Consider the following 19,412-nt stretch of genomic DNA (forward strand, 5'->3'; position numbering starts at 1 on the left):
ACCACGAGGTGCAGAGCCAGTCTTCAGAAATGAGGCTACAAAGTGGAGTCCACAACATGTGAGTGTGGAAAAGAGCAAACCACACGCCACTGAGCCCTGCCACATGCACAATGGAGGACTTTCTCACAGTGGCATCAGAGGCACTCCAAGTGGCTAGCTTCTGGTCAAAGGACATTTAGTATAATGCCAAGTTTTTAACTTTGTGTTTTAAAATACATGATAACAGTACCCTCAATTCGCTTCTGACATGATAAATAAATTCATCCAATTTCCCTTTGTTTTTAAGGGCGAACCAGGTGAAATTATAACATCCTCGCTACCAGGACAGAAAGGCGAACAGGGATATCCAGGTCTTCCAGGGATAACAGTAAGTAGATGGAAACATCTGCCCATGATATTTTATTAGGTAGGACTCAATGGTAAACATGGGGATATAATATATGAATGTGTTTTTTCTGGTATCCTGATTTTCAACCTGTTCCTTCTCTTCTTGCTATAGGGCCCACCAGGTCCCGTTGGAGCATCAGGTCCCATTGGTCCTCCCGGGCCACCAGGTTTGACGGTACATTTCCTTGACTTCCTCTGCATCATTTGTAGGATAATTAAATGTTGCCGAATGAGGATCCAAGCAGTTGCTTTTGAATAGAGGTTTTTCACTAAGATCCAAATCTGCAGGATGGAAACCCATTCCTTGTATCCTGAACATGCCAACAAGGGAAACAGTTGTGCCAGGGAGAATGAAAAATATTTTTTTGCTTGATATTTCCTTCAGCAAAGCTGGATTAAATAATAATAATAACCTTCATTTATACCCTGCCACCATCTCCCCGAAGGGACTCGGGGCGGCTCACAGAAGCACAAGTACTGGGGCTGTTGGAGCAGTTCCCCAAAACATAGTAATTTACTACCCTGGATGCATATTGTGATAGCAAAGTAATAAAGTCACTGTAAAGTTATGCACATGGTATTTGATTCAGTATTTCAAGCAACATTTTTGCAATAAGTGATGAAAATGTATTGATCATTTCTAGGGTGTTCCTGGCCCACCAGGATTACCAGGCTCAAAGGTATGATATCCTTGACATCTTGTGAATTTGGTTGCTGCTGCTTCTGCCCCTGTTATTATGATCACTTTGATAACAGACTAGGATTTATGAACAACTAGCTTGGGGACCCGGCGGTGTCCGGATCATTTGAGAAAGGCACTGTTTGTCTTTGAATGTTAGGTATACTCAATTTGGAGTGGGTGAACTACAATTCCCAGAATCGTGGATCAATCCTCCCCAAACCTGCCAGTAATCAAAGTTGGCCATTTTGGTTCTGTGTACCAAGATTGGTCCAGATCCATGTTGGCTGGGTTCAGTGCTCTTTGGATGCAGGTGAACTACAACTCCCAAAATCAAGGCCCATTCTCACAAACCCCTGCAGTATGTTCAGTTGGTCATGAGGCTTCTCTGTGCAAAGTTTGGTCCCGGTCCATTGTCGGTGGGGATCACTGTTTCTCTGGATGCATGTGAGCGATAACTCCCTTTTCCCCAAACTTGTCCAATGTGTTCTGTTGGTTATAGGGGCTCTGTGTGCCATGTTTGGTCCTCATCCATCATCGGTGGGGTTTGATTGCAGGTGAACTATAAATCCCAGTACCTATGTCTTCCAAATGTCCAGGCCAATTCCCCTCAAACCCCACCAGTATTCAAATCTGGGCATATCAGGTCTGCATGGCAAGTTTGGTCCAGACCCATCATTGTTTGGGTTCATAGCATTCTGGGTGTAGGTGAACTACAACTCCTCTAAATTCCCCAGTAGAAGTCACAGTGAACTACAACTTCCACCATGTGGAGTCAATCCCACAAACTCTTCTGCTGCTGTGTTTGTTATGCAGATAGATTTGAAAGGGAAGGGCAGTGGGCGGGGTCATGCAAATTCCACACCAATGGAGAACCCTGGGATGCCTGCCTGTGGTGGAGGACAATGCAAAATCTAGGATGAAATGGTCCCCAAATGAAAGCATTCCTTAGGTGGTGGGCCGTAGCATTTGGGGAGGACAATGGCAGGGTTTGGGCTACATGTTCATTGCACTCACTGTAACCACAATGTCAGTGGAAAAGAGTGACTTGGTGGCTCCTCAGCCCTGGGAACTGTAGCCTATTTGTGAAGGCCAGAGGCTGGCTGTGTGAGCGGACACCCGTGCCACATACACACATACAGGTTTTCACTTTTTATTATGGATATAGATATAGATTAGTTCCCCCTACAAATAAAATCACTGAATTGGTGGAAGACTTTATGTTTTGTTTTTGCTGGTCGCTCATTGGTTTTACAAGGTATTCCTTTATTGAGTTTAATGCAGATTATTTCAATGTTGCTTTTACCTGGGATTTTTCTAGTGGGAAGGATATGAAGAATAATTGATGACAACAACAGCAAGAATAATTGATGTTATTCTTTTTTTTTTTCCCCAGGGCAACATGGGCCTGAACTTCCAAGGACCTAAAGGAGAAAAGGTGAGTGTAGAGTGGCCAGGTTAAGCCTTTCTTTGGCTGGTCCTCTCCTCATCAGAGAAGAGGACCTCCTATAGCTATATTGTTATTGTTGTTGTGGTTGTGGTTGTTGTTGTAGTAAATATTACTGTCTCCTGGGGAACTTAGGGTGACCAGGGTCTTCAAGGTCCTCCAGGGCCACCAGGACAAATAGGCGAACAGAAGAGACCAAACGACGTAGAATTTCAAAAAGGAGATCAGGTGAGTGAAGGAAAGTGATGCCACTGGTATTTTCATAGACTCAACCCACATGAACCATATTCTCCCTTCCAACTGCAATCAGCCTATAACACTTATCCTGTCAACCTGACTTTCCTTCTCCCAATGTCCTCATTTGCCTACCCAGGGATGCCACTCCTGAATATGTCATACAGACATAATACAACTCAAAGAGGATGTTATAGAGTCCAAAAATGGGTTTACCAAATTGAGCGCTAGATCAAGACTTAAGTATGCTTCATCTCAGTTCCAGGGGCTCTCCAACTCAGTTTCCATTGCTCTCTTGACTTTTCATCTTTTCCTTGTATTTCTGCCTCTCAGAATGTGAGCTTTGCTGCCTTCCCAGATACACATTTGATATATCTGTCATGGGATCTTCTTGCATATGTTTGTCTTATTTCTGTTGGATCCTAAAGAAGGAGAGATGGATGCCAGGCCATCCTGGTTTAGCTTTCTTGGGTTCCTTTTCCTGGTTGTATATGTTGCAGTTGCCCAAAGTGGCTAACAATAAGACATACAATTACTGTATGATACTTAGACTCACTTGCAGAGTCATTCATGACTACCTAGTACAAGTAAAGATATTGCATCTAATGTAGGGATGTCCATTTGATTGAAAGCTTTTGTAAGCAAGGAGGTCTTTGCTTGCAACCCAAAACTATCAACGTGAGATCTAAATGGATCTTTCCAGTCACATTCCCTTGATCAGACACCAAGAAGGGTCTCTCAAGGTCCTAACACAGAGACCGGTTTGTATTTGTGTTTCAAAGATTTTTAGAGCTTTACAGGTTGTGGCATAATATTGGGCTTGGAAACCTATGGCTGATGGCCATAAATGCACCAGGGAAGTTGAAAGAACTTTGTCTAGGTGCTGTGGTGATATCTTCAAGGCCAGCTACTATGTATGGTGGTTTATTTAAAGGACCAGTGGGTAGGGTGATCAATGTATATCCTTCAGCATGATGCCCTATTGGCATGTAGGGCTGAGTCTCTTCATCCAGTTGTGTCATTCTTATTTCTTCTCCTCATTTCCAACTCTTCCTCTTCCTTAAGACCTTAACACAAGAGGCCTGTATCCCTGAAAAACATCCTGGTATGAGATCTGGCCCTTCTATGAGGCAGGCTCTGGTATCTTCATCTGAAGCAGAAGATACTAGAAATTTCACTGACTTCATTGACTAAATTTCATTGAGTAGTTCTTTGACTACTCTGCTAATTATTATTTAAGTATACTCAAGACTAATATGCTATCCAAGTGGGGGGTGGGGTGGAGGATACTGTCCCATGACCGGTTGTGGTCAACATAACATTCAATGGCCAACTCAGTTTGACATCTAGTTATGGAAATGGGAAAAAGGAGGCACCATTTCCCGCCAAACATTAGAAGGTAGCAAAGAGAAGGTCTCTCAAACTCTTGACACAGGTGGCACAATGTTTTCAGGCTGTCCCTGCCCCTCTCTCTGTATGCATGTGCTCCCATGACAGTTGCTTTTCCCGCCCTGCTCCTTAGGCGGCTGTCTCCCCATGGTGACTCTGGCAGTGGGGTACGCGTGCCTCCCCCTTTTTGCGCCATCTGGGATGCTGCAGGAGCTGCTGGGACCCCCGCTCTGTCTCATTGCTCGCCACACAGTGACGGCTGCCTGATGGTGAGTGCCATGTCCCTCCCACAGGCTGCTGTTGCTGAGTGGCGGGTGGGGAAGGAGGAGGGGAGGGGAGGCCTGTCCCTGTCCTAGTCTGTCTCTCTGTCTGTCAGTCTTTCTCTCCCTTACTGTATTTCCGCCCTGTACACTTGCCTAAGTGGCCAGCCACCCAGCTTCCTCGCCGCCTTGGCCTTCTTGTACTTATCCTCCTGTCTGTGCGACCTCAAACTCTGCATGTCCTCCACGGAGAGGAGCAAAAGACCCCACCATGGAAGGCTTATTGTCCTCCCACATGGAGAGGTAGATGAATCGAATTACAACCATGGAGTTCTTCTTGTTCTCCACTGCCATCAAGTTGACTTCAGCTTATGACAACCCCTTGAATGGGAGATCTCCAGCTCAAGCTAACCTCAATAGCTCTGCTCAGGTCTTTCAGACTCAATATGAGATATTTAAATGGGAGTGAAATCATTGTGTTCTACCCACGGTAATGACTTCTCTCTTTTCCCCCTAATTGCTTCTCTCTTTTTTTCAACCCCCTCCCCCTTGCTTGACAGGGTGCTCCAGGTGAGCGTGGCCCTTCAGGACCACCTGGGCTACCAGGTCCTCCTGTAAGTAACCCATTTTTCCTTTGCTTTTCTGAAGTCCTATGAGAATGTTCCCAAATACCTTTGATGTCATGCAACCATCGTATGTTTCTTGTCCCTAGGGCTTTCCCGGTGGTGGAAAAGGTGAAAAAGGTGAGCAAGGAGAACCAGGCAAAAGAGTAAGTAACATCTTTCAATCCAACATTTTACCTTGTATAATGTACCATGTATAGCTTTGGGAATTCAGGTTGGGCCATCAGATGCTGGGTAAGATATATATTTCTTCCTTTTTCCTATGGTTTGTTAAATTGGTGTGGATGAAGATGTTATTTGGGAGGACAATATATTTTCCTGGGTGAGAAGGACCCATTGACTACAATACTATCTGAGTATTTACTTGTAGCAGGAAACAAACTATGGTTTGTTTAATTAGACTGGAAGAATCTGGGTTTGTTTTATCAGATATATGTGTGTATATATCTCTATATCTATCTATCTATCTATCTATCTATCTATCTCAGGTCAGGCAAAGAGCTTTCTAACTGGGTGTTCATCTTGTTGCACTTAATTGATTTGAATCACATGTTGCAGTTTAATTTCCAACCAGGAAAATAGCTTATGTGTGTTTGAGTGGCAAGCTGTGAGCAATGGTAGTTGCTGCTTAATGCACAATGCTCCACCCCAGGGACTGTCCCTAAGTCATGGGTTTTTGGCAATCCTACCAATAAGCCAGGGACTGTGAACCTATGATTGACTCTAATGTGTGGACGTGGCCCCAGACCAGCAGAATATTCATGGGATGCAAATGAAACCGTTGAAGGGTAACCCATTAGAAATCTTTTTAATGAATTAATACATAAGAGTGACAGGTGACATTGTATGCAAGCACTAATCAAGATCTGAGCCAATGAAAATACAGTAGAGTCTCACTTATCCAAGCTAAACGGGCCGGCAGAAGCTTGGATAAGCGAATATCTTGGATAATAAGAAGGGATTAAGGAAAAGCCTATTAAACATCAAATTAGGTTATGATTTTATAAATTAAGCACCAAAACATCATGTTATATAACAAATTTGACAAAAAAAGTAATGTTATATTGTAATTACTGTATTTACAAATTTAGCACCAAAATATGATACATTGAAAACATTGACTACAAAAATGGCTTGGATAATCCAGAAGCTTGGATAAGCGAGGCGTGGATAAGTGAGACTCTACTATAGTAGAAACCTGCTATAGATGTCATTAACAAGCCTGTATGAGCCTTAGCCACCCTATTTCTGCCTTCTTTCACCGCTTTTTCTATAACTCAAAGAGAAGTTAGTACATTTGCATTTCCAAGCTTAGATAGGATGCCACAGTTTCCTGTGACACCTGAAATTATCAAGTCATCATTTATTTAAAACTAGAACTAAAAGCTTTAGTGATGATAAGAGGTTAAGTCCAGAGGGTGGGCTATCCCTCATTTTGCATTATATTCGTATAGAAATGAGATAGGAAGACTGCAAGAGACAAGGTTCTGGTGAAGGCTTGAGAACAGGTATAGATTTTTGTAGGACTTCTTGATTTTCCATTTGTTTTGGCATTTTAACAAGTGGAGTTGTTGTATGTTTTCCGGGCTGTATGGCCATGTTCTAGAAGTATTCTCTCCTGACGTTTCGCCCACATCTATGGCAGGCATCCTCAGAGGTTATGAGGTATATGGAGAAACTAAGCAAGGAAGGTTTATATATCCCTGGACTTCCCACAGATATATATATAAACCTTCCTTGCTTAGTTTCTCCATATACCTCATAACCTCTGAGGATGCCTGCCATAGATGTGGGCGAAACGTCAGGAGAGAATGCTTCTAGAACATGGCCATACAGCCCGGAAAACATACAACAACCCTGTGATCCCGGCCATGAAAGCCTTCGACAACACATTTTAACAAGTCTTTAGACCTCTCCAGAAGCATATTTATAAGAGCATGAAGTTGATACATGAGTTACCTGATTGAATCCATGATCTAGTGACAAATATTGGTCTGAAGATGTCAAGGACAGAACGCCACTAGATAAGATTCAACACAGTTTATTAAAGATACAGAACCAAAAAATGCTCGTAAAAAACAAAGAGCTAGGCAAACACTCGCCTTCAATATGAAAAGTCACTCAAAAACGGTTCAAAAGATAAACCGGATTAAACAGGAGTTTAATCCGGGTTAAACCAAAAATGCTTACTTCAGCCTGGGACTTTAAACAAACAAAAGCTGGTAAACAAAGATTCAATAGAACATAAATACTGGCAGCAGATTCCTCTCTGCTACTCAACAGCTGTGGTTGAGCAACTAAGTTGTTACTCCTCCGTGCAGCGGGCGAACTCCGGGTTCAAACACATCAATCAGGGTTGCAGCGGTCAGCGGGGTCCCAATCCGGTCCGAGGTCGATAGCCAGGTGCAGGCGTCTTAGTTCCACGAAATCCTCCGATAGCCAAAGAAAGGGTCGTCCAAGATCGTAGTCAGTCAGTCAGTCAGTCAGTCAGCCAGTCCAGCGTCAATTCCGAGTAGGTAAATAATGTCCGTCAAGAAGACGACGGAGGGTCCAAGGTATTCAGCAAACGAAACACACCCGTCTTCAGGAAATTCCCAACAAGAGCCCAAGCGTTCGTCCAGATTACCTTGCCCAACGCAATTAGCCCCGGATTCAAGACCCCATTTTATGCCAGTTACAACTCCTCATCGCTATCAGGTGTTACCCTAATTCCAGGTGCCTCATCATCATCATCCTCATCAGAGCTAAAACATCTTTGACTACGCCCCACAGCATCCCCAGCTGTGGATCCCGTTCCATCCCTCCAGCTCGTCCACGGGTCCGATCCTGCAACCCGCCAGTCGCTTCCCATGCTATCATTACCAGGAACACCCAAATCCTCCCTCACACGAGTCCATTCCATGTCATCCTCCTCTGAGCTAACCACCACTTCCTCCATTCTCTCGGTAAAACCCTCAAAGGAGTCTTCGTCAGATGGTTCTGCAAAGATGTCCCGCAGCCGTTTCCTCTCTCGCTCCTCAAGAGAGTCTGACTCTCGAGGAGTCTTACGACCACGTCTCCCAGTATTGGAGCCATAAGGCTCAACCATAACACTATCCCCTCTCACAAAGGCCTCCTCCTCCAAAGGTGGAGTTACAGCAGTAATGTCTTCAGCTACAGTGTTACGGCGCCCAGAAGTATCTAACTTTAACAAAGAACGGTGAAAGACAGGGTGGATCTTAAAAGAAGAAGGTAAACGCAGTCTAAATGCCACAGAAGAGATTTTTTTAGTAATAGGAAAAGGTCCCAAATACCGTGGCGCAAACTTTCCTCCAGCCTGTTTAATATATTTAGAAGATAACCAAACCAGATCCCCTTCCTCCAACTCCTCCCCGGCTTGTCTATGGCGGTCGGCTTGAGTCTTCTGCGCTGCCTTAGCTTCTAACAACAGCCGGCGAGCGACATCATGTAAGGCAGCCATTTCAGAAGAACGGTACACCGGATCAGAGGAAACCACATTAGTCGATGGCGCCACCCCTCCCCGCGGATGAAAGCCATAAGTTAACTCAAAGGGAGTGTGTTGACTAGATGTATGTACAGCGTTATTATAGGTGAACTCAGCCACCGACAACCACTTAACCCAAGCAGTTGGCTGCTCCAGACAAAAACAACGTAAATATTGTTCCAACAGCCCATTCACTCTTTCAGATTGACCATCTGTTTGTGGATGAAAAGCAGAAGACACATTCAATTTGGTTCCCAAACACTCATGGAAGTGTTTCCAAAAATGAGACACAAACTGAGGAGCTCTATCAGAAACAATAACCTCAGGAGCTCCATGCAAGCGAAAGATATGTTTGGTAAATAGTAAAGCCAATGTAGGAGCCGCAGGAATTGTTGAACACGGTATGAAATGAGCCATTTTAGAAAATAGATCCACCACCACCCAAATACATGTATAACCCCCAGACCTAGGCAAGTCAGAAATAAAATCCATGGAAATAATCTGCCATGGTCTCTCAGGAACAGGCAAGGAGGATAATAACCCCCTAGGGCGCCCGGCAGGCGTCTTACTCTGTTGATAAACGGCGCAGGTATCACAAAAGCGGAGAATGTCCTGACGCATCTTTGGCCACCAATAGCTTCTGGTAATGAGTTGTACGGTCTTAAATCTGCCAAAATGCCCAGCCATTGGTTCGTCATGATGTGCCCTAATAACTTCTAACCTAAGTGCCCCTGCCGGTACATAAACCTGACCATTACGTACCAATACCCCCTCCTGGTCTTGTAAATGAGGCAGCATAGTGCGATTTCCTACCGAAAGTAGCATGAGTTGTTCCTGGGTCCAATTATCATCTTTCTGAGCCTCTAGGATTTGAGCATGTAATCCCGTCTCATTGTCCACCACACATAAAGAGGCAGTAGGCAAAACTGTCTGACACACTGGATGCTCGCAAGTCTTGAACTCCGGCTTACGAGATAATGCATCTGCCCGCAAGTTTTCCTTCCCTTCTACAAACTGAACTTTAAAATTGAACCTGGAGAAAAACAAAGCCCATCGAATCTGACGTTGATTCAATTTCTTGGCAGTTTGTAAATGTTCTAAATTCTTATGGTCAGATCTGACCACAATTTGATGTCGTGCGCCCTCTAACCAGTGCCGCCACACCTCAAACGCCACCTTGATAGCCAGCAACTCCTTTTCCCAGATGGTATAGTTTTGTTCAAAAGGTGTTAGTTGTCTGGAGTAAAATCCACAGGGACGCAAAGTCCCTGAAGAATCTCTTTGCGATAATACAGCCCCCAATGCATAACTAGAAGCGTCTGCTTCTACTATGAACGGTCTATTAATGTCCGGATGGATTAGTATGTTGTCAGCCTGGAAACTAGACTTCAACTGTAGAAATGCATCGTGAGCCTCCCGTCCCCACACAAACGGTTGTTTCTTTCGCAAAAGTTGCGTTAAAGGTACAGTGAGTTTGGCAAAGTTTGGGATAAACTCTCGGTAATAGTTAGCAAATCCCAAGAATCGCTGTACATCTTTCTTAGACTTGAGTTCTTGCCATGAGTTGACTGCGTCAACTTTGTGCGGATCCATTTTGAGTTCCTTTCCCGAAACTACATGTCCCAGGAACTCAACTTCAGACACGTGAAACACACATTTGGAAGCCTTAGCAAAAAGCCCATTACCCCGTAGACGGTGCAGTACCTGTTTCACATGCTGCTGGTGTTCCCTTTCATCCTTAGAAAAAATCAATATATCGTCCAAATAAACCACCACAAATTGATCAATTAAGTCCCTAAACACATCATTTATGAATCTTTGGAAGACCGCGGGCGCATTGCAAAGTCCGAAAGGCATTACTCGGAACTCGTGACATCCGAAACACGTGTTAAATGCCGTCTTCCATTCATCACCTTCCCGTATCCTAATCAAGTTATACGCCCCCCGCAGGTCAAGCTTGGTAAAGATCTTAGCCCCTTGCACTCTCGATAGTAATTCCGAAATCAAAGGTAGCGGATACCTATCACGAATTGTGTTTTTATTAAGTACCCGATAATCACACACTAGTCTAAGCTCTCCCGTCTTTTTAGCTACAAAGAACACAGGTGCGGCAGTTGGAGAGCTAGATGGGCGGATAAAACCTTTGGCTAGGTTTTCGTCAAGAAATTCCCTCAAAGCTTGTCTTTCTGGTACTGTTAAAGCGTACAACCTTCCTGCTGGTAATTTAGCGCCCTCTACTAGTCTAATCGCACAATCATATGGTCTATGAGGCGGCAACTTGTCTGCCTCCCTCTTACAAAACACATCTTGAAATTCCTTATATTCAACAGGCACACCCTCCATGTCAGGCTGAGAAGGACTAAGAGCAAAACATTCCTGCCTGTTAAAAGCTATAGTACGCTTCACCCAATCCACTTGAGGATTTACCAAAGTTAACCAATCCATTCCCAGGATTACATTATATCTTGGTAAACGTGTAATGTCCCAAACAAACTTTCCCGTTACTCCTTGTACCTCCCACGTTATTTCTGAGGTCTCACGATTAACCACCCCAGACTCCAGCAGTTTCCCGTCCGCTCCTTCCACCCATATATCGCATGCTTTTCGTACTGTAGGAAGCCCATGCTTCCTTGCAAACCCAACATCCACATATGAGACCGTAGCCCCCGAGTCCAGCAGTGCCAGAGTAGAAGCAAGTTCTTTTCCCCCAACAGATAAAGAAATGGGTACAAAGACATGTTTCTTCCCCTCAAGTGACTGCTTTAGAAGCCCTAGTGCGTTGGACTCACGTCGCACTAGGGCTGACCTTTTCCCGAAAGCTGAGAAGGCTTAACATTACAATTTCTAGCAAAATGCCCAGCGTTCCCACAATACAAACACAGTCCCAATTGTCTTCTACGGTCCTTTTCTGCCGTTGACAATTTTCTAAACACCCCAAGTTCCATAGGTTCCTCCCCTTTTGCTACAGGTGCCCTAGGTGCAGATACAGTTGGCGCATACATTTCTCTAGACTGTTTGCGAGATTCGAACCGGGCGTCTAAACGCAAAACTTTTGCCACCAAAGCGTCTCAGTTTTCTGCCGGCTCTAAACGCGCCAATTCATCCTGGAGATAATCATTTAAGCCCGCAATAAACAAGAGCATAAACGCGTTCTCTCCCCAGTCAAGTTGATGGCGATAAGAGTTAAACTTGTTTAAATAGTCCAAAACAGACCCCTTTCCCTGTTTCAACCGATAAAGAGCCCAGCTAGCATTCTCCATACGGAGGGGGTCCCCAAAAGTGTCAGATAGTAACTTCTTGAAATCATTTAAATTGTCCTTGACTGGGTCGTTTCCCAAAATTAAATTAGTGGCCCATTGTCCCGCAGGACCGGTCAATAAACTCAAAATAAATGCCACCTTACTGGTGTCCGTAGGAAAAGCCTGAGCACTAATTTGGGAAAAATAAAGTTCAATTTGCGCCAAAAAAGTAGGCAACTTATTTCGAGACCCGTCAAAACGTTCGGGAGTCATGACATGTCCTTTAGCTGGCTGTGCTGCTTGTGCAGCGTTAAATGCAGCCTGCAGCTGGTCAAAACGAGCCTTAAGCTCCTCCATCGTCTTCTAAACGTAATTACCTAACTAGAAAAAACTTCTTTCTGGCGTTGGGCAATCTGTCAAGGACAGAACGCCACTAGATAAGATTCAACACAGTTTATTAAAGATACAGAACCAAAAAATGCTCGTAAAAAACAAAGAGCTAGGCAAACACTCGCCTTCAATATGAAAAGTCACTCAAAAACGGTTCAAAAGATAAACCGGATTAAACAGGAGTTTAATCCGGGTTAAACCAAAAATGCTTACTTCAGCCTGGGACTTTAAACAAACAAAAGCTGGTAAACAAAGATTCAATAGAACATAAATACTGGCAGCAGATTCCTCTCTGCTACTCAACAGCTGTGGTTGAGCAACTAAGTTGTTACTCCTCCGTGCAGCGGGCGAACTCCGGGTTCAAACACATCAATCAGGGTTGCAGCGGTCAGCGGGGTCCCAATCCGGTCCGAGGTCGATAGCCAGGTGCAGGCGTCTTAGTTCCACGAAATCCTCCGATAGCCAAAGAAAGGGTCGTCCAAGATCGTAGTCAGTCAGTCAGTCAGTCAGTCAGTCAGCCAGTCCAGCGTCAATTCCGAGTAGGTAAATAATGTCCGTCAAGAAGACGACGGAGGGTCCAAGGTATTCAGCAAACGAAACACACCCGTGTTCAGGAAATTCCCAACAAGAGCCCAAGCGTTCGTCCAGATTACCTTGCCCAACGCAATTAGCCCCGGATTCAAGACCCCATTTTATGCCAGTTAAAACTCCTCATCGCTATCAGGTGTTACCCTAATTCCAGGTGCCTCATCATCATCATCCTCATCAGAGCTAAAACATCTTTGACTATGCCCCACAGCATCCCCAGCTGTGGATCCCGTTCCATCCCTCCAGCTCGTCCACGGGTCCGATCCTGCAACCCGCCAGTCGCTTCCCATGCTATCATTACCAGGAACACCCAAATCCTCCCTCACACGAGTCCATTCCATGTCATCCTCCTCTGAGCTAACCACCACTTCCTCCATTCTCTCGGTAAAACCCTCAAAGGAGTCTTCGTCAGATGGTTCTGCAAAGATGTCCCGCAGCCGTTTCCTCTCTCGCTCCTCAAGAGAGTCTGACTCTCGACCATGTCTCCCAGTATTGGAGCCATAAGGCTCAACCATAACAGAAGAGGAGCAGGGAGGTGGAAAAACTGGAGCTCTTGCTCTGAAATGGTAGAGGTCCAGATCAGAAGAAATGTTATCCATTTGATTCATGAGATTTCTTTCCCTTGACGTATAGTAAACCCTCCACATTTGTTGGAATTATGGATACAAAGGGAAACATGAATTAAAAAAAATTATTATTTTGTTACCTGAAAGAATGTCTGTAGGAATCTCTAGATCCTGCAACATGACTGTATGGTCAACTTCAACTTGAGTTGCACTGACTTAAAGACTTAGAGATTCCTAAAAGGAATGTTTTTAAATCAAATTGATATTACTTTGTAGTGTAAGCAGACTCGCTCAAAGCCTTCTGGTGTTTCATAGAGTTGGAAAGGACCACAAGGGCCATTTAGTCCAACTCCATTCTGCCAGGCAGGAAGATGCAACCAAGGAGCTCTTGAAAGATGTCCATCCAACTTCTCTTTAGAGATCTCCAGGGAAGAATCCATCCCAGTCAATGTGTTCCATCACTGAATATGTCTTATAGTGGAAAAGATCTTCCTAATGTTTGGGCTGAATTTCTTTCCTTGACATTTGAATCTATTAGTGCTGGAGCAGCAGCAGATAAGTTGGCACCATTTATCTTTTAAGGGAGGCAGAGAAAACAAATGTTGCATTTTGTTGTATCAGCCAACATTGCAATGGCAGTAGCATCTTTGTCCTATGAAGGTTTCTAGTTTTTCAATGTTTGTTTGTTTGTATTTTTAAGGGAAAAACTGGCAAGGATGGAGAATTGGGGCAGCCTGGATTACCTGTGAGTGTCTTATTTTTTCTCTTTCATATATAAACGAGCATATATTATGAAGATTAATCTCCTCTTCCCTCTTTTCTCTTTCGTTTGAAGGGCATACCTGGTAATCGTGGTGTCCCAGGATTTCCAGGACGAGATGGGGAAAAGGTAAGGGTGCTTTACATCTTAGAACCTCCATCTGTGTATATTTGATGAATATATAAACAATTACCAAAATCCTCTGTATCCTTGTAGAGAAATGGGTGTCTTATCCATCCATCCATCCCCATATTCTTCTGCAAGACAGGCATTCTTAAACAACGTTGAGCTCAAGGGGTTGTGGTAATTCAGCCAATGATTGTGTCTGATGTCACTGGGGATGATGGCTTTGCTGGGCCTGAGGTTTCAAGTCCCGGCCTTGCTGGGTTTGAAGTTTCAGGCCCAGCAAGTCTTGAAAATGAATGTTTTTCTCCTGTAGAGCCTGAAGGTCACATTCCTGAAGGGGCCCCAGATTAGCCTTTCTCTAGGGAAGTCACTTCTGAAGATGAATGATTAGGTGCAGAGGTTAATGAGCCAGGAGATAGGAGACAAAACTTCTATAAACTTAGGGCGAGTTCTCAAGCCCACCGAAGGTGATTGCGCTTGTTAGTAAAGAGATTCTTATCTAGTTGTAAACAAAATATTTTCTTTATGGTCTATGAGACAGGAAAAGCTTTTTATGAGATAGCGAAAATATTTTAGATCAGTCTGGGAAATGTTGGAGTAGAAGGAACATCTTTCACCAAGCCTTTGTCAAGGGAATTTCTAGTTTCAAGTTCCTGCTTTCCAAGTTCTGTGTATTGGATTTCATGTTGCATTGCTTATCTGAATATTTTGCATTCTTGGATATTGTATTCTACCTTTGTACCTTGGAGTTAATAGACTATTTTACATCTTTGAACTAATTTGTTTTTGCCATTTTTATTGCTTTGCCTTTACATATTCTTCCATAAACTGCTTGCTGATTTATTGAACTGGTTTGGTGGTTAAGTACAGAGGTGTTTCTGCTCTGGAATACAACAGGGGTCAGTTCTTGGGTTATGTTTATATGGATTCAGCTTGTTTGTACGAAGGACACTTTTCCCACTTAAAATCATTTTGTGCTGAAGTATATTATTCCAACAAAACTTTCCCCTAAAATTTGAAAAAATACTTGAAAAATAAGCAGAAACTCTCCTAATCTTTCCCAGCAGGGAGCTGTGAAGCTTTTTATTATATTGTATATAAGAGCGAAATAATGGCTAATCCCTAATGTCCATATAGTTCCTGGTGCATTTTACCACTAACATCAAACTTGTTGAAATTTTCTTGGCAGGGTCAGAAAGGTGATGCTGGTCTTCCCGGCCCTCCTGGACTTGTAAGTTTCTAGCCATTTCTCCCATTTCCTCCCCTTTGCTCTACATGGAACCCTTTCTTCCATATGGATCTTGATCACTTCATTTAATTTAAAATTAGGAGCCTCCGGTGGCCAAGGGGATAAAAGCCTCGTGACTTGAAGGTTGGGTTGCTGACCTGAAAGCTGCCAGGTTCGAATCCCACCCGGGGAGAGTGCGGATGAGCTCCCTCTATCAGCTCCAGCTCCATGCGGGGACATGAGAGAAGCCTCCCGCAAGGATGGTAAAACATCAAAAACATCCGGGCGTCCCCTGGGCAACGTCCTTGCAGACGGCCAATTCTCTCACTCCAGAAGCAACTCAGTTGCTCCTGACACGAAATTTTTTAAAAAAATTTGTATTGCAGTTTGGGAGGTTTGTGCAAAATTCACACATGGTTGATTTCTTGAGAAAACGGAATTTTCTGTGCAGAAAACAATGTTTCTGTATAAACATATTTTCTTTGAAGAAAAACCTACTTTCTGCACAAAAGATGTAATTGGGCCTATCTGGATCATGTGGCCTTTCTCTTTGCACATTTGTGTAATCTTTATTTTATCAATTTGTGGGGTTTGCCAGGTGATTCCTAGACCAGGCACGGGGGCAACGGTGGGACCGAAAGGAAGCAAAGGTTTGCCTGGGTTTCCCGGAGAAAAAGGCGAGCGCGGCTACCCCGGTCTGGAGGGTCCCCCCGGCCTTCCAGGTCCCCCAGGTAAGAGGAGGAGTCTTTGGGCTTTATGCCATGTCGGGCACCAACCTGCCTGGTGATGTGGTTTCCAAACTAAAGCAAACACCATTTTAAATAAAGAGGGGAGGGGGACTCAAATGTACCATCATTTTAATACAGTAGTTCATTGGTTTTCTGCCCATGTACAGCATGACATGACAGTACATATTCAGGAAGGTTTTCTCTAACTAAATGAATAAATTTCAGAATCCTGTTTAGGTACAGGCAATCCCCGAGTTACAAACATGTAACTTATTTTTGACTCATATTTACAAATGGGGGCAAGACAACCGGAAGTGAGATAAATCTCCCCCTCAGAAGGAAAATTCACTCCTGAAAGAGTTGTTTTATTTTTGTATTTTAGATTAATCATAGTTCAGCATGTTTTCTGGACACTAATTCTAATTTTATCAGCTTTTTCAGAATGTGACTTTATTCCGTTCGTTCTAGTTAAGATTAGCTGAATTTGAACAAAACTGAAAGCTGTGTTTAATCCTACATGGAAGCAAATGCTTAGAAAATTCTCCTCCTAGCAAACTTGGTCTTCTGTTTGCCTTGTAACAGATTCTGAAATAGAGGTGGCCAGATTTCACTGGAATGCAACTCCCAATATTACAATATGATGAGAGAACATGGGAATTGCAGCTCAAAAAAGACTTGGAGGGTTCACCATTCCATTGTTCAAAACAATTGCTCTGCATTAAGCGCAAAACATCCCATTGAGAAGATACCTTTTTTCCTACTGTAGGAATTCCAAGCATAGGACCTCCTGGACCACCAGGTCTTTCTGGAGAAAGAGGTCAAAAGGGTGATCAAGGTCCTCCTGGTATTTCCATCCCTGGTCCTCCTGGAATAGATGGCCGACCTGGATCCCCTGGTCCACCAGGCCTACCCGGCCCACCAGGAACAACAATTCCACCAAGTAAGACACAGCTTTGGGCACCCAATTAATTGCATGTCAATTCTGTATCCCTTTCTTGAACCAATGATGCATATTACACCTTGAGTGTTCTGTGAGCCACCCAGAGTCCCTCTGGGAGATGGTGGTGGGATATAAATACAAGTTTATTATTTATTTATTTATTTGTGGAGCATATGAGAGGAAATATACCATAACATCCATGAGGTTGCCAAGCATTCCTAGCTATATATGATAGGAGACATCACACACTGCCTTTGGTAGCTGTGACACTCAAGTGGTTGTTGGCATATGTTGAAGTTAAATGGATGCCATGAGGAAACAAGGACTGCATTTGTAGCCTGTACTGTAGACAGTGTGTCAGAACATCTAAGAGTGAAAAGGTATTTTCATCCATTTATAAGCTTACTAACTGTGTTTGCCTTTCCTTTCAGTTGGTATGCTGTGTGAACAAGGACCTCCTGGCCCACCAGGCCTTCCGGGGCAACAAGGATTTGTGGGAGAGAGAGGCCAGAAAGGTATTTAAAAAGCTGTCTTGTCTTGGAGAAAAATGTGGGGTATAAATAAAGGTTATTATATTTGCTGTTATTCCATGCATTTTTACTCACTTCACTGCTTCACTGGTTCATTCCAGGAGACAAAGGGGACACGTGTTTCAACTGCATAGGAAGTGGCATACCTGGACCGCCAGGGGAGAAGGGACAACCTGGTTTACCTGGCAGCCCAGGTAAGATCAATCACGGCTTCATCCAACCCTCTGTGCTCTGTGTTAAGCCATGTTTAGAACCACACACTTTTCTACACAACTCTCTCGATGCCACAGTTCCTCTGGCTGCCGATCGATTACCAGGCACAAATAGCCTATCTGCTATTTAGTATTTTATTTTATGAATGTTGCTGTAATTAATTATTTAACTATTTTAATTGATTTGTATTGTATTTTATATTTTTATATACGTGTGTTTTACTGTAAGCTCAGCTGCCCTGAGGCCCCTTTTGGGTGAGAAGGGCGAGATACAAATGTAATAAATAAATAAATAAATAAGTGCTGATGAAGATCTATAAAGCCCTGTATGGCTTGATTCTGGGCTGTTTGAATCACCGTATCTCCCTAAGCTCTAAGGTCTTCTGGAGAGATATTCTTTAGATGTGGTCCATGGACCTCAAGAGTTTTCAAGGTTTCCATGACCTGGAACTAAGAAACTTGACCTGCCAACACCAGCCACTTGGCTTTCTTTCTTGCTAATTTGAAAAATTCTGCCCAAGTGCATTTTTTTTCTCTATAGTTTTCCTCGGATTTGCAAAGAGATCTATATCAACAAGAAATGTTTAATACCCATCAGTCTACTAAATTAATATCCTTAGAATAATGGCTGAGATCCTAGATCAGTTGCAGAGTTAAATATACTTAACTGAGTAGCACCTTCTGACCCTATCCCACAATCCCATCTTACTGGGCTGCAGCTGCTGCAAGCAATGGGAATCTGTTTTATTAAGTGGGGTGCAGCATCCTGATGTTTCCACACACTCGCCTCACACCGTGGTCTCTAGAGTGACAAACAGAAGCAATATACATGTCATGTTCATGTCAGAGATCATTGACAGAGAGGGAATGGAAAACCCAGCATACCCCCACTCTTTTAGCCTTCAGGAAAGATTTAAAAACCTGGCTTTTCCGATGTGCTTTCGGAGAGTAACTATTACACACTTCTTTTGTTACTCCCCCAACATCTATCCTCTAGATTGTTTTTATCTTATGTCCCTGTTCTCCGTGATTGTATTCTTATCCTTTTCTCACCCCAAGTTTTAATTAAGTGTCTCATGCGGCCCGCCCTGTGAGATATATATATATATATATATATATATATATATATATATATATATATATAGTGTTGCATTGTATATGATTATTTATTGTATTGTTTAATTGTATTATGATATGTTGTTTTATATTTTGCTATATTGTACTGTTCTGGGCATGGCCCCATGTAAGCCGCCCCGAGTCCCCATTGGGGAGATGGTGGCGGGGTATAAATAAAGTTTTATTATTATTATTATTATTATTATTATTATTATTATTATTATTACTGTACCTTGATAGAACAGACCTCCAGCACTTGCAGCAGCGCTGCATAGAATGGAAGTTTTAGAAAATTTTGTTATCATGAATGCATAGGGGTTATGACTATAAACTCCCAACCTGGTAGTATATTTGGTATTTAACCTGGATTCAATACCAGAGCTGTTTTCCAAAGCTGTGGAAACTAACCCTTTGAGTGCTGGTTAAAGCCTTCCCTGTTTGAACTTTATAAAGATCTACCACTTTCCCTGTTCTAGAGAATGAATT

At 43.3% G+C, this 19,412-nt stretch overlaps 1 protein-coding gene across 3 annotated transcripts in view; it reads left to right on the forward strand.

Annotated features, from left to right (window-relative positions):
• Window positions 1-19,412, forward strand: part of col4a5 (collagen type IV alpha 5 chain) — a 129,955-nt gene that overhangs the window by 46,782 nt on the left and 63,761 nt on the right. For 2 of the 3 annotated variants that reach the window (XM_062964072.1, XM_062964070.1), the window contains exons 9-22: window positions 287-367; window positions 500-562; window positions 1,032-1,067; window positions 2,463-2,504; window positions 2,649-2,741; window positions 4,957-5,010; window positions 5,109-5,165; window positions 13,987-14,031; window positions 14,122-14,175; window positions 15,362-15,403; window positions 15,999-16,131; window positions 16,895-17,068; window positions 17,500-17,583; window positions 17,700-17,792. In XM_062964072.1, coding sequence (XP_062820142.1) covers window positions 287-367; window positions 500-562; window positions 1,032-1,067; window positions 2,463-2,504; window positions 2,649-2,741; window positions 4,957-5,010; window positions 5,109-5,165; window positions 13,987-14,031; window positions 14,122-14,175; window positions 15,362-15,403; window positions 15,999-16,131; window positions 16,895-17,068; window positions 17,500-17,583; window positions 17,700-17,792 — 1,051 coding nt within the window. Of the gene's footprint in view, window positions 1-286; window positions 368-499; window positions 563-1,031; window positions 1,068-2,462; window positions 2,505-2,648; window positions 2,742-4,275; window positions 4,406-4,956; window positions 5,011-5,108; window positions 5,166-13,986; window positions 14,032-14,121; window positions 14,176-15,361; window positions 15,404-15,998; window positions 16,132-16,894; window positions 17,069-17,499; window positions 17,584-17,699; window positions 17,793-19,412 lie in introns of those variants that run through there. The other variant, XM_062964071.1, reaches the window with a different exon arrangement.

This window comes from Anolis carolinensis, unplaced genomic scaffold (genome assembly GCF_035594765.1).
Source record: "Anolis carolinensis isolate JA03-04 unplaced genomic scaffold, rAnoCar3.1.pri scaffold_12, whole genome shotgun sequence".
In the NCBI taxonomy this organism is placed as follows: Eukaryota; Metazoa; Chordata; class Lepidosauria; order Squamata; family Dactyloidae; genus Anolis; species Anolis carolinensis.